The 15188-nt window shown below is 53.6% G+C and overlaps 4 protein-coding genes across 4 annotated transcripts; 2 read left to right on the forward strand and 2 right to left on the reverse strand.

Annotated features, from left to right (window-relative positions):
• The first annotated feature begins 702 nt into the window (after nt 1-702).
• On the forward strand, nt 703-3835 carry BDQ94DRAFT_65223 (transcription factor domain-containing protein). Its single transcript, XM_026776260.1, has 5 exons — nt 703-1024; nt 1096-1747; nt 1805-2425; nt 2483-2867; nt 2924-3835. The coding sequence occupies exons 1-5, from the start codon at nt 856-858 to the stop codon at nt 3524-3526; spliced, it is 2430 nt and encodes an 809-aa protein (XP_026623887.1). The 5' UTR covers nt 703-855; the 3' UTR covers nt 3527-3835.
• Nucleotides 3836-6282, forward strand: BDQ94DRAFT_180879 (MFS transporter). The gene is made up of 6 exons (XM_026773757.1): nt 3836-4228; nt 4302-4381; nt 4441-4503; nt 4563-4677; nt 4739-5056; nt 5114-6282. The coding sequence occupies exons 1-6, from the start codon at nt 4214-4216 to the stop codon at nt 5975-5977; spliced, it is 1455 nt and encodes a 484-aa protein (XP_026623888.1). The 5' UTR covers nt 3836-4213; the 3' UTR covers nt 5978-6282.
• A 1095-nt stretch (nt 6283-7377) lies between these two features.
• BDQ94DRAFT_161050 (uncharacterized protein) lies at nt 7378-9032 on the reverse strand (the record flags this gene model as incomplete). The annotated part of the gene is made up of 3 exons (XM_026769307.1): nt 7378-7615; nt 7658-8876; nt 8996-9032. 3 exons carry the CDS (start codon nt 9030-9032, stop codon nt 7378-7380), a joined length of 1494 nt encoding a protein of 497 aa, XP_026623889.1.
• Nucleotides 9033-10784: 1752 nt separating this feature from the next.
• On the reverse strand, nt 10785-15175 carry BDQ94DRAFT_172632 (thiolase-like protein; the record flags this gene model as incomplete). Its single annotated transcript, XM_026771993.1, has 2 exons — nt 10785-10913; nt 10967-15175. The coding sequence occupies 2 exons, from the start codon at nt 15173-15175 to the stop codon at nt 10785-10787; spliced, it is 4338 nt and encodes a 1445-aa protein (XP_026623890.1).
• Between the last annotated feature and the right edge of the window lie 13 nt (nt 15176-15188).

Raw genomic sequence — 15188 nt, forward strand, 5'->3', positions numbered from 1 at the left:
AGCATGATGACCTTCAATCCATGACTCAATACGAGTCCAAACTAATGAGTCCTTGTTTTTAGTATCATGTGAGTGAGGAGGATGTAGAGGTACTATCAACTGAAGGCCTGGGCACTCGGCCCCCATAGTATACTAGTGTACAACATTCCCTGAAGTGAAAGGAAAGAATTCGAAGAAAGGGAAGATATTTGAATTCCGCAGAGCAAGATTGGGTAGACAGCCCAGACCGAAACAAGCGTGACTTGTGCGGAGTAGATATAGGAGAGCCGTTGGACAGACAAACCGACGATGTACAATAAATAGTACTAAGTACGTAGTCGAGTGGAGAGATGATCCGCTGTGGGTATATTCTTTTCTTTGCACTGGCAGGCAAGTTTCGGGACCAGCCGACCGGTGGCAGGCCGATAAGCTGCCGGGCGCAATAAGATCCGCCCGCCCCCCCGTGTACCTTTGCCCGTCTGGCCAAGAGAGAGAGAGTGTGTGTGAGTGGTGAGTGGTGAGAGAAATGAATTCTAGCCACTCCTCCTAGTAGGAATCTAGGATGCGCTCAATACGAAACCCACCACTGGCCGCGGCTCCTTCAAATTCCCCCCGGTCACCACGTGATCCTCCAGCTGCTTGGTGCGTCATTGGCGAGAAACTCGAACCTCGCGATCGGACGGAATCTGACTTGAACTTGCTTTGCCTTCACTTTCAGTTACTCATCTCAAAACTTCCATCCCGCACTCACTGCTACCACTCTCCCTTTCCCCCTTCTTCTTCCTCTCCCCATTACTTGCTATGGTCGCATGCTAGTTCCTCCCATTCTTACCGCCAAATGACTGCATCGCAGTCAGGTCCCTTATCGCTCTCGTTATGTTCCGCCATTTTCAGATGCCCCCGCCCCCAAATGGGAATGCCTCCCAGTCCGATGCCGCTGGGAGACCCAAGGATCGGACTCGCCGGGCATGCGAGCGCTGTCGCCAGATGAAAATCAAGTGTGACGGGGCCACCACCTGCAATCACTGTCGCACTTCCTTTAATGGTGCGAGGCCCTTTCTGGTTACATCTGATGAGACCGCAGACGGCAGGCTGGGGCCAAGCTAACGGGTACAGAGTGTGTGTATCCGGAGCCACGTCGCAAACGCAAAGCTTCCCCACATTTCGATCGTCTGCAGGAGTTGGAGAAGAGGGTCAAGGCGATGGAGGAATCCTATCAAACCATTTCGGCCACCAAAGATTCGTCCCAGTCCCCCAACTCGGCGACGCAACATCCTCCCCCGTCCACCGCCGGCGCCAATGATGTCGGACCCGACCCGACAGATCCCCGGCCTCAGCTCCGGTCAAGCCAAGGAGAGGCCCGCTTTGGTTTCTCATCTGCCGACCGTGCTTTTATCGAGCGCCTCAAAGCAGAGCTGGGAGACTGGCCCGGCGCGGATTTCGACAGTCGGCTACGCATTCGAGAGAAACCGGGGGTGAAATTGTTCCAGTCAGCCACTCCGGCGCCGCGGGTCGTCTGCTTACCCCCCCGTGAGCGAGCGGAGCACTTAATCAACATCGCGCTGGACGCAAGCGTGCTCTATCATGTCGTGCACCGACCCACGTTTGACTCGGCGTTCGAACTACTCTACAGCCTGGATCGGAGCGACTATGGGGAAGGGGAAATGCGCCATATCCCGCTCGTTTACGCTCTCATGGCGTTGGGCTGTCTTTTTGAGAAGATCGGCGAGGGTCCATCGGAAAGCGGGGACGACATGACCGCAGAGAGGTATATTTCTTTCCCTTCTGCTGTATCGTTGAACCAGGTGCATGCTAACGCAAGCAGAACGAAATATTTTGCGACATGCCGTGATCTGGTGGATCTGCACGACTGCAATGACATCGTTACCTTACAAGCAATATTCTACATGAATCTATTTATCTTAAGTACGGAGAGGCTATCACCGTGCTATACATGCCTGTCGCACGCATTTTCTCTCGCCGTTCGCATGAACCTGCAGCTGCCGAATACTCGAGACAATCTGATTGCCGCGGAGATAAAACGACGGCTGTTCTGGTCTCTGCGACAATTACTGATGGTCGTAGCCTCGATGTGCGGCTATCCGCGGCCGATCAACAGCAATGAAGTCGACATCGAGCAGCCGCTAGATCTGGATGATAACGACCTCAAATCAACCAGGATATCACAGTCCCTACAAGACCCTGCGCTGATTAGGAGTATGTCGGGTTCGGTCGCGTTGTTGAAACTCCACAACATTCTGGATCGAATAGTTCGCGAGCTTTATCCGTCGGGAGGCGTCCGGCGGAAAACCAACAGCGGATCCATGAGCCACCTGGTGAGCAACGAAATTGTTACGCAGCTGGAAGAGGAGCTGCAGAAATGGTCCACATCGCTCCCGCTGGGGTATAAACGGGGAACGAGTCGATACGCACCCCACTTGGAGAAGTAAGGTCACCCAGCATGCTGACCAACCCGAGTTTCCACCCGGCTAACAAGTCACAGGGCGAAATACGAGCTATGGATGACTTATGCCCACGTCCAAATCCTTCTATATCGACCATTCCTGCACTATTTCGTCGACAGCACCGAGGGGAACGGTCATGCAGAACATGGATTCCACAAATACGCCTCAGCGTGTGTTGACGCCAGCCGCAATCTCATCCATTTGACGGAGGATATGCACCGGGATGGTCTCCTGTACGGAGCACACTGGAGGATTGCGTACATGGTCTGCACAGCAGGTCTATCGCTGATATACGTGGTCGTGGGCTCGAAGAACCCAGATACCGCGAGGAATCTCAAAATGGATTTGAACACAGCAAAGAGAATGCTGATGTGCCTCACCCCTTACAGCTCCCATTCCCGTCGCCTGCATGTGGCATTAACGGTACGGTTACAGATGATTTCCTGTTCAAGTTTCTCAGCTAACGTAAGCGAAATTAGGTCCTGACAGCTACGTTCACGAAATCTGATCACGGCTCGCAGTCTCAAAGTCCGAATGACACCGCAGAGGCAGCTCCAGATAAACCCCATGAGCCGTATACAGGGCCAACAACAAGACAGGCCTATGGTGCATCCCCTCAGGGAAATCAAAAATATAATGGTCTGGGAGCGGGTGAGGTGGTTGCTCCCAGTCCAGAGTTATTCACACGCGGCGTGGAGACGCATCCCTCCCAGCCTAATCGGGTCGAGGCATACGGCATGCTTCCTGCATCACAGCCGCCGTTATCTCATTTAGATTCCACCCCGGTGCCGTCAGGCTATGTGGTTCCCCCGCTCCAACCAGGTGCACCAGGCACGACCATGCCAACTCCGGCGCCCGAAAACACAACTCCCCAATCAGCTGAGCGAGTCATGGAGGCGCTGGCCGGGGCCGCTGCCACTTATGGACCGGAGCCAGGACTCGGAGATCAGACGTACTATTTAGAAGCGCGACCCTTTAATTTGCAGCGACCTACGGAAGGCGAGGATTACCTGTTCGGGAGAGAGTTTGGGGAGTTTGACGGGATGACGGGGGATTTACTCAGCTTCGACTATCTGTTTTAGACCGGCTTGTAGTGTGATTGTGTGGTATTGGGGATAGTGTCTAATGTGCGGGCACCATAAGATCCGACCGCTAATAACTGCGCTTGCTGCCGCGTGCGCGTGGCAACCGATTATGAACTCTCATATTATTATTTCTTTTTTTTCTTCTCTCTTAATGTTTGCTCATCTATCATTTTTTCCCTCTGGTCCACTCCACTCCGAGACTTGACCACCCAACATCCGAGTGGCTGCTGGGGTGAGATTTGTCCGATTCACGGGCGGCAGAGCGATGGGACGGTCGACGGTCTAACCCCAACATCGGGTTCCGCAGGCCGAGTGCCGGCCAGCCGACGCTGCAACGTCCAGACGTGCTGATCCCAACCACTGCACAAGGTCGGACCCAACGTGGCGGTCAATCGCGTGCCGGAAAGATATGCTTAGTGCATTTCACGACTCCTTTTTGGACGAGTCTGTCAGATTTTGAACACTGCGCGGCCCGAGCCTCCCTGAGGATGTATCGCGGCCTCCTTATATATCTCATATAATGGTGCCCAGGCGCATCAATCCTACGAACAAGCGCTAAGCACTAGTAACCAAACTATGCGATCGTTTGTTCAATTGTTAGTGCAAGATCAACCACTATAAACTTCGACTTTGGATTTCTGAGAATACAAAGAACCAATCACTAGCAAAGATCGATTCAGCGCCATGGCCGGCGGTAAGGTAGGCGTTAGATCCCGCTGTCATCAAGAATTATTGTCCACTAGCTAGCCGTTGACTAACGTCGATTTCCTAGCGACCCGACGTGCACCCTGTGATAGACTTGGAGAAGGATATGGTAGGATGGGACGGCGAGGATGACCCAACAAACCCGAGGTGAGAGATAACCGGTCACATCTGCCACCACGTAAGATCAAGCATCTGACACGAAATAGAAATTTTCCTGTGTCCCAGAAGTGGTTTCTGATGATACTGGTCAGTACCATCACATTCATCAGGTATGCTGAGAGTTCTTCAAGATAAACAATTAACTGGCTCTTACTCACGACCTCTACAGTCCATTCGCGTCCTCGGTCTTCTCTCCGGGTGTGGTATATGCGGAAGAGGAATTTGATGTCACGTCGACGATTTTGGGAACTCTCTCCGTCACAGGTTATCTCATCGGTTATGTGGTATGTGTGGTTTCCGCGTTGTGCAAGAATATGACTTGAGCTTACCGAACTTGCCATGTAGACTGGTCCTCTCTTTTTCTCTCCGCTGAGTGAGATGTACGGCCGACGGATCGTCCTCAGTGCGGCCAACACGTTCTTCGTCGCCTTCCAAATTGGCTGCGCGCTGGCCCCCAATATATCTGCGCTGATCGTCTTTCGTTTCCTGACGGGTGTTGGTGGATCGGCTTGTTTGACTACAGGCGGTGGTGTGGTAGCGGATTTGTTTGTGGCTGAACAGCGTGGAATCGCAATGGCAGTTTATACTACGGGTATCCTGATCGGACCCGTGCTAGGACCACTTCTTGGAGGTTTCATCGCTCAGCGAGCGGGTTGGCACTGGGTATGTCACTTCCACCTGTCTTTTCATCCACATGACTGATATTGATACCCCTGGTAGGTGTTCTGGGTGCTGGTCATCGCGGGCGGCACGCTCTCTGCGCTGGTCATGGTTTTCAACCGGGAGACCAACCACGTCGTAATCATCCGCCGCAAGACCGAGCGTCTTCGCAAAGAGCTCAATCGTCCCGAGCTCTACAGCTGTTATGAACCTGATGGAGCGGACGCCAAAGGTTCTTATACCGGTACCCTCGGCAAGCGGTTAATCATGCCCTTCTACCTCTTGGTCCGTTCGCCGATCGTATTTCCCGTTGCGACCTATCTGGCCACACTGTACGGATGCCTCTACTTGCTCTTCACCACCGTCACCGATGTCTTTAAGAAGTCCTACGGCTGGAGCACGGAAATCAGTGGCCTCGCGTATCTCGGTCTCGGTGTCGGCTTTATCAGTGGCCAGATCGTCTTCGCCTTGGTCAGTGATCGCTTGATCACCCGGTTGAAGTTGCGCAACAACAACGTCTTTGAGCCGGAAATGCGCCTGTCAATCACCATGATCTTTGCCTTCTTTATCCCCGTCTCATTCTTTTGGTACGGATGGTCTGCGCAGGAGAAAACCCACTGGATTGTGCCGATCATCGGCCTGGCGCCCTTTGCGTTCGGCATGGTGGGTATTTACAATACCCTGCAGACCTATGTGATTGACTGCTATCCTCGGTACGCTGCCTCCGGTACCGCCGCGATGGTGGTTACCCGGTCGCTGATGGGTGCTCTGCTGCCGCTGGCGGGACCGCGCATGTACTCGACTTTGGGCTACGGATGGGGTAATTCCTTGCTGGGATTCGTGACACTGGGCATGATCCCAGTGCCAATGCTCTTTTACAAGTATGGTGGCAGCGTCAGAAAGTCATCTCAATTGGAATTGTGATGGTTGTGCGGTTGTCACACAATTCATCAGAAAAGGATGGATAGACTGAGCGTGAGGCTGGAGGAAATGTGCATCAAAGGAATTGGATACTTTTTTTTTTTTTTGGGAGTTCTGTGTCTCTATATTGTTAGTCTATTTACTACCTGCATATAGACGAGCTTTCTGGGATTGTCATGTGGCGTTGTGGCGCTGGGAAGGTGCTGTGCCAGTATGAGGCTGGTCCAGGATTGCATACTGTGGATGGTTCAATCACCTTAATATATGATATTGATCATGGATTTCGAAATCATAGACATTCAAGCGATATGGGCTTGATCTCATAATCTCTCTAGCTGTCCCGTGCATTACTCGGACCTCGTAAATCAACGTACATAGCTCTGCGGTGCAAACTTATCGCACTTCCTTACAAACGGCCCGAAGATTGAACTAGCCACTGACACCTAGTTTAGTGTCGGGTGACGAGATGTGATGAGCTGGTGTAGCTGGGCGCTTATGATGCGTGATCGCCGATCCTGCCATCCATCAACCGCGGTCTGTGTGTTGCCTAGAATAGAACGTACCATCACGGATAGGCAGTGATGAGAAGCAGCACTTCTGACAGGCGTTTCGCGAGAATTGAACCTCACTTTGATTGGAAGCAGTGGAGTTGGGATTCCACTCTATGAGACTTCCATGGTGTGGTCCCGATTGCTTCAAGCGCTTAGATTCAGAGGCCCCAGCGCTTCCATACCTCATATTGACTGGTTCATGATATGAAGATGGTTGTTGTATCTCCCGTTCTGATGATTTGATTGGAGAGCCCTGTGGCTGCGTGAAACGTTTACTACTTCCCTTCAGCTATCCCAAGGGGCCAGGCCAACAGTGTCTCTTATCGATGGAGGTTCGTCGCTGTGCCGTTAAGGCTATAAAAGCTGAACCTCGCCCCAGTATAGCAGCACTCCCTTATCCATCAGAAAATTTCGTTCCAGTTTTCAATTCACTTTCTACCTATCCATTTCACACGTAACAACCTCGAAACGCTTAAGAGGAGTCCAACCAGAAACCATGGCAATCTATCTCTCTCAGCCCATTATCGATAAGGTGGTCCGCTTCGTTGAGGAGGACTCAAGATATGAGGACTCTGTGAAAGCCATGGCAGCCGGGATTTCACTTACTACTTCCCTATCGCCAATGGCTTTTTAGTTGTTGAGGCATATACCGATACACCCCCTGCTCGATAAGGGATTGGATCAGGCATGGGGTGCAATTGGGGTTTCCGATGGCGTCAGTTCTTGAAGATGCATTTAGGTATGGAGGGCTCCTGCTGTAGTACCTTTGCAGATTTTTGTTCTCTTCCGTATCGATAATGGAATCCATAGTCATAAGTGGTCTGGCCACATACATAACAGAACAGTGATCCCTCAGTATTCATCGTCCAAGCCATAGGCTAGCCCGGAAAAACAGCCATTGAAGCGTATCGTATAGTTTATCCCCTCTGGGGGTACCCGAGAGAGATCACGTCGGAAACGCAGCTCAGGCCGTAGATGCGCTGGTTTCAGAAGCCGTGACTGGAGCAATTTGGCAGTATCATCGAGCCGGACCTGGCAGCCTTGTCTTCGTATATGACGGCTGAACCTCTGAAGGCCGCCGAAGGTATGCCTGTTAAGCGACCCGTCACTACGGCAAGGGACACAGACATACGTATCACTATCGCTTCCATCGGGAAGCTCGACACAAGTACCGTGTTGCCAGGAGTAGCAGGCTGAGCACATAATGCCGCACTCCTCAAGCCCACTGCGTCTACCACAGCATGGAATGAGCAGTGGAAAGCTTCGCACAGTCATTCCAGGGAACTGGGGTATGCGGGCATAATAGCACTCTTCCGCTGTGAACGATGCTTGTGACAATGCTACTGCATCGCGGGGCTCCAACTTCTGCAGAACATGCTGAATTATTTCTGCAGGCATGGGGTACTTCCAGGTCTCCCGGTTGGTTGTCCAGTGCTTCCAGCAGTCCGATGTCAGAATTCGACCAAGGGCGCGAAAGCCAGGCGAACACTGCATAGCCGATGAGTTCGACAGCAGCACGATGCTTCTTGTGGAGGTTACAAAGCCGTTGGATAAGTCTGCGAAGGCGATGTGGTATGGTGACATCATGATCAAGCGGACACCACGACCCGAAACTGTCGGATGTCCAACGTACTGCTGAGCCTTCCATACAGCAGAGATGATCATGGCCTGGCTTCTCAAATCGTCATGCAGAACGACCAAAAATCCATGGAACCAATAGACGTTGTCTTTAGGGCAGTTCCAAGACGGCACAGAGTTGTAAGAAATTGGAAGTTCGACGTCGGCGTCATACGACAATTCAAAATCCCAGGCTGCGAGACGTAGAATCGCAATACAAAAGCGCTTAAACACCGGCGAACCATAATACCAGGTCATTGGGTCATCGATATAGTAGCGCCATGGGAAGAGGAAATCAATGAAGAGCCGGGCCTGAAGTTCGTTCAAGGGTGTCGGAAAGCCCAGCGTGAGACGCAATGGCTCCGCAGCAAGCTGCACAGATCCATCGTCGGTAGCGATCTCGGGAGTCCATGTTGGGAAATGCGATGGCAGCTGGCGCAGATCGGTCCTAGATAAGCTCGAGGCCTGACACGCTGAGAGCAAATCAAGGCAGACGGTTTTGGGAAGCAGACCCCCCTCGGCCTCATCCCAGAAGGTAATCGCCCATGTGCCGGCGTCCAGGTGGATGGTGTAGACCCAGTCGAGATTCGAATGTAGCGGAGCGGGGAATGGAACTTCCTCCCACGTATCCAGTACTCCCGGATGCTCGCATAGCTGCTTGATCTTCTTCAGCGTAACGGGGTGATCGGGCTCCGAGATACACCCTCGTGGGTGGCAGCAGCGATACCAACGACCTATAAGTTCAGGTGGAGATTAGCACCGGGATGACTTCTTCGCTCTCTTTGCTCCCCCCAAACATCATTGTCCAGGGCCTAAAAGAAGAAAAACAAAATCAAATAAAAAGGTCCCTGACCGTTAAAATGTAGATTCCAGAGACCTCGGCAACCCATGGTGTCAGAGGAAAGGAGGTTTGGTTGTAGACATGACGTAGGAAAGATTGGGGGAAGGATGTGTGCGCCAGGGCCAGATATGCTTGGGAAACGCGGACGCGAGCAATCTGGAGGCCGAGGGTTGTACCTGTTCACCGATCTGTTGAGGTGAACAGAGAAGCTATCGCGAGAGCTGAGGACAAGGGGACGTTGGAGGGTGAAAGCGCGGGGAAGGAAGAAGCATGAAGACGATCCGATAAGCAAAAGAAGGGGCCGAATTCACCAGGACGGTGACGCTGACGGTGAAGTCCTGACACCCAATGAACCTATGATTCTGCCCCAGCTCTGTGGAAGGCTCCCGATGTCGTTGTGGTTTACTGCCGGCAGAACTTGGAACGAACTATAGCCTGAGCTGATAGCATATGCACAACGACACGTACACAAACTCTACTGAGATGATAGTGCTTTTTCAAACTAGTTGTACTCCTCAAGCTTATGGTTTTCCTTTACACTTCCGGCAAGCTTTCCTCTCAAGAGACTACCCTCAGTCTTCATTTTCTCCCACTACCCCAGTCTTGTGAAACCAATGTGAAGATCTACATGAACTGGCGGTCAGCTATGAAACGTATCGACTCAGAATCACTTCCTCTTCAACAAACAATGCGGAGTAAGAAAATTGTTATTCCCTCTGACCGAACCACATTTACAAGTGAATAGACCTGCATGCATGTGGCCTCTGGACCATCTCGTGCCGTGGCCGCTCATATTGCTTCACAGTATGGGCTACAAAGTTCGTGGTTAGACCTGCAGGATAGTACCATTCAACCTCGACAGGTTGTTAACTGGCTAAAGAGCTGGCATTGTCGAAGAAATACCACTGGGCAGCGGCGGCGATCCGTTTCTTCTCTACTACATCCACCACCTTGATCCACTTGATTGTTGGCTGCTCGATGATGAGAGATGCGCGCTAGCCTTCAATACTTTTCTGCGGACTCTTTTTCCCAATCGCCATCCTCAATGGGGAAGAAGAGGCGGAAGATGCCCTGCGAGTGGTTTTCAAACGTCTCCCACTGAGCCGTGATGAGCTCAGGGAAGTCTTTCTTCTTTGGCACGTTCGAGTGAAAAATGTCATTGACGATATTATGAGCTCTGGAACTGGGATTAGCGAGCAAGAAATCAATAGGGTGTTGGCCATGGTGTTAACAATCAGGTCATTCCAGGATATGCGGGGTCTTCAGTTTCTAAAATTATGGACATTCCTCCAATCCAAGTATTCTTTTGCCTGAGGGCAATAGTTGAAAATCAGGTAATTCTTTGGTCTAGAATTGTACGTTGAGCGACACACAGCATGGTGAGAGGTTATCTTAGTACACACGATGCTTTGGCAATCAAGACTACAATGTACCCTTCGCATGTGGCGGTTTGGCCGGGCGCAGCAGGATCCTGGTGAGATTTTTGGATACACATAAAATCCGTTGGGGGATGCGTCAGAACGAATGCTGCAACATTTGTTTCAAGATTATGCTTCTTTCTAGATCGCATATAGTGAACCAAAAATAAGACACAGCTCCCATGGACTTAGACGCTCGCTTTCAAAAGCATGACAATGATACTTGCGGCAATTGCAGAGTGATATAACTCGTATTGTCTAATCGTAAAGCTCATAGTACTCATAACACAAGATAAGAAAAACAATCACCAAACACCAAGTATCCAAGTCATTCTGTACAGTCTGGGTCCTTTCTCCCCATCCTTCCTTTCCTGTAATTTCATTTACTCCCCTTCAGCTGCTCCAAATGTAGTCGCAGCCACTGCCATGGCCAGCTCGCCCGAGTGACTGATACTGACCTGAACCTTGGCCAGCTGCTTCTCCTCGGCCAGTTTCTTGACTTCACCATGCAACTGTGTCCTCGTTAGCTTATCATTACCACAGACTTAGGAACAAAGCAACTCACATGAACCGTTGGAATACCACCTTCACTGAGGATCTCAATCTCGTTCAGCGGAGCTCCTGCTCCCTTTGACGGCACTTGCAGACTCTTGAACACGGCCTCCTTGGCTGCCCACCGGCCTGCAAACGAGTGCGCTGGATCTGGCGCAGCCTGGCAATATTCCCTTTCGGCCTCAGTATAGTTTCGCTCTAGAAACACCTCGTTCTCGACATTGATGGCAGTCACCGACTCAATGTCCACACCCACAGAGGTTGTTCCGTCCGTCGACACAGCTCCCTCCACCCATTTCTGGCACGCATGAATCAACGGCTCACTGGTGGGAGTTGAGGGCGTCTCCACGGCCGTCAACACCCCGGAGCTGGTCTCAGATGCTGTGTCCTCCGAATCTGGGTGCAGGCATTTGGCATCGAAATAGTAACTGCCGTCGTCAACGGCAACCCGCGCAAACGGGTCCAAGAATACCCGCATCTCATCCTCGGCGGCCCAGGCGGATGACGTCTTAGCCTGGAACAGGGTGTTCGTGTTGAGCCCCTCGATGAAGGCGCGGTTGGCCATCTCACAGCGTCGAAGGGCCTTGATGCGATACGCCTCGTAGGGAGTCTGGTCCACCGCGGCAAATAGATAACGTGGGGATACACCCACAACCAGACCGCCCTTCTGGCCGAAACCGAATGAGGTGAGCATGAAGGCTCTCACTCCGCGGGTCTGGATGGACTCTGCGGGATACACAAGGTGGTCGAACTGCTGTAGAACCGAGTCCACGTTGTCCGCGTTACGATTACCTGGCACCACTCCCGTCTGCAAGATCTGCAGGCCTCCGTTGAGCATCCATGCCCCTGCAGCGCCCTTGGGGTGGCCTGTCAGATACTTCTGGCACACGACCATGACTGGGTTACCCTTGGTGCGACCAAGATGGCTCATCATCGTGTTGATCACCTCCGATTCATTCTTATCATTGGCCTTGGTCGAGGTACCGTGGAATGAGGCCACTGCGATATCATCGACGGTGAGACCCCATACAGCCAGTGCTGCCCGAATGGGTGAGATACCAGGCTCTTGCTGTCGTAGGTCCAGTCCGTAGAGATTCTGAGCCTGGCGGATCTGTGACGCTGCAGCCCTTTCGATCACCTGGGCCAGGTGTGGCGAGAGCGAACCATCCTGTCGGGCCTGCTGAAGTTGGCGAGCCGCCCCTTGCTGGATCTGTGTCCGCAGCTCTTCAAACTGCTTCTGGCGGAATGTAGCATCCAGAAGAGGGGACAGCGATGCCGTAGTGGCTTCACGGGCGGCTGTTAAAATCCCTTTGCCAGGGGCAGGCACGGAGCGACCGATCTTGTCGCCTGCCATCTGTGAGTACGCGACAATGCCGTAGATCGGCACTCCCATCTCGAGTGCCAGCTGCGCCGTCATGAGCACCTGCACACCGCATCCTGCTGACTCGACGAAGCCTGCACGAGAGCTGGCCGTCGGGCGGGAAATTTCCTTTGGAGTCCGACCACGCGCAAGCTCTTCCACTGTGTTGGCCGTGGCCTTCATATTGGCGAACTCGTACGACATCTCCTCCTGCAGGTCATCTGTGCCGCCTACCAGGGCCACCTTGACCTTGCCCGCCTGGATGCCCTCACAGGCCGTGTCCAAAGATTCAATGGCAGTGGCACATGTTCCTGACGGGGACTTGATGGGACCGGCCGCACCCATGAGCAACATGTTCGCCCAGGCATCCATGGCATTGGGGAATGACTCCTGCAAGATATCATTCTGCACATCGCGGTCGAGATACCGATCACGGTACACTCCACGCATGGCGATCAGCCCACCTGCGCCCGTGCCAATGCAGTTGGCCAGCTCCGAGACATGTATGTGTCGGTACAGCTCGTAGGGGTCCTGGATGCCCGCACTCAACATGGCCTGGCACACACAGCACAAAACATACAGCGTGATCGGATCCACTTGCGACACAATATCCGCTGGGATACCGTACGCCTTTGGATCCCATCCCGTCGGCAGCTGGCCGGACACCAGTCGGTCGAATGGCTGCGCCTTGGGCACCAAGAACCGCGCCCCAGGCTTGAACTGCACATTGTACTCCTCCCCGTCTTCTCCAGCCGGTGAGATAGACACCTTGTCGCCGTGCTTCGTCTTGAATGCGGTCGCAACGGCACGTGTCGCCTGGAAGACAGGCAAGTCCTCCTGCACTACCACCTCTTGCAGGAACTCCTTCTTGGCTGGGTCGTAGCCATCGTAGAGCTCGGGCTCGATGAAGCGCAGACCCGCGTGTTCATGGATATACTCGCCATACTTCTCCGCAAAGTCGGCTTCGTGCACAGGCTGGTTGGATTTGGCATCGACCCAACCGACGTAGGGAGAACCCTGCTGGTCGCCCTCGAAGTGCTTGACCAGACCCATGATCCAGGCCATCTCGACGTACCCTTCCGGGCTGAGATCGCCGGTCCGCTCCATATCCCAGCGGGTGCGGGCACTACCCCAGGGTCCTAGCTCAGAGTAGCCCACGACGACAATGGTCTTATTCAGGTCGATCATTTCGCGTCCGGGCAGCTGAATACCTGCTGTCATCGCCTGGTAGTCCGGTAGATCTGGATGGCCGACCGTCAGATTGGCACGCGGCTTGCGTGTAGTGGGAGCAGTGGTTGGCTGTTTCGGCTCCTCTGGGCCCTTCAACAACCGCTCGTGCAGCTCGTCCTCAGCAGCGATGGCCTTGCGTGCGCGAGCCTGGTGCTGCACCTGTTTACGGGCGGCAGTCGACAACCCCTTCAGGTCAGCCAGCTGCTCCATCTTGCCACCGAGGTCCGCGTACACGGGCGCGTCCTCGCAGGCCTCCGCAATGGCGGGGGTCATGAGCGCCATGATATTCAGTGCCATCTCAGCCGACGAGAAGGTGATCACGTCTTCAGCCTCGATGGCCTCTGCGACGATGTTATTGGCGCTCATCAGCCCTGTGCCGCGGGTCCAGCCGATAACAGCGCCGCACACGGTGAGATAGTCACCCCAGCTCTCGGACTTGAAGCGATTGAAGAGCGTTTCCAGGCCAATCTTCGACTCGGAGTAGAGCCCGTCCCCGCCGAAGGTACCGTGGTTGGGTGAGAGTGGCAGAATGACCTGCGTCGGGTTGGCCCCGTATCCACGGGCCTCCTTCTGTTGCTTGATGCAGCCTAGTAGACGCAGCAGGTTAACCAGCATGGCGCGGTGGGCCACCTCCGACAGACCATCGAGTCCGTCAATCTGTCGGCCATTTTCGGAGATGGCGGCGAAGGGAATCACGCAGTCAATGTCACCGGCAGTACCCAGAATGTCGTTGTATAAGTGAGAAATAAGGGCCTGGCAGTCCTGGCGACTGGCCTGGTTGAACGGGAAGACCGTCAAGGACGAACCCCGACCGCAAAAGTCGCGGTAAAGACTGCGGTAGAAGTCCATGTTGGAGCGACTCGTGGTGACGATGACATTGGCACCGGCTGTTAGCAGGCCGCGTGTAATCTCAGCACCGATGGACTGGGGTCCTGCGCCAGTGATGAGCACCGTCTTGCCGGCGAAGCTGATGCCGGTAGAAGTGGCGGCCTGGACGGCATCGAGGTAGTTGGACGTGAGGGCATCGTGGTATTTCCAGCCACTGCCGATGGGACGACAAAGGCGCACGAAAGGTAGACTGTCAGTACTGGGGGCATCGAAGCGGCTTCCGCGCTTGAGCAGCTCGACGTATTTATCTGGGCGCCCACCAATGGTGCGTGGGATCTCTTCGTATTCGATAACTCCCTTGGGGCTGACGGTGGTGCGAGGTCCTAGAGGTGGCAGCCGGTGGATAAAGACGGAGTCTCCCTGGAGTGCGTCACGATAGCCCTGGAACAGCTGCTCCAGGGGCTGGATCTGCAGCTGCTTGTCGCCGTGGCGTAGTGGATGGGCAATGTGATACTTGACTAGGTCGAAGGCGCTGGGATTCGAGCGGTTCAGCACCTGCCAGATCTTCTCCTCGTTCGAAGCGCTACCAGGTCCCAACAGTAGCGAGGCGATATCCACGCGAGCCCAGTTCCACCAGGCGTCATAGCTGCGACCGCGTTGGGCGTTGAAGATGGGTGAGATGCGAGTCAAGAAGCCATCGCCAAACTCCGCCTGCCACGCTTCCAACTTTTGGTCGGCTTCTTGCCACAGCTCCTCGCTGTGCGCTAGCTTCTGGACCAGCTCATCGCCATCGCTATCCAGCATCTTCCCGAGTGCC

This window comes from Aspergillus welwitschiae, assembly GCF_003344945.1.
Source record: "Aspergillus welwitschiae strain CBS 139.54b unplaced genomic scaffold BDQ94scaffold_27, whole genome shotgun sequence".
Classification (NCBI taxonomy): Eukaryota; Fungi; Ascomycota; class Eurotiomycetes; order Eurotiales; family Aspergillaceae; genus Aspergillus; species Aspergillus welwitschiae.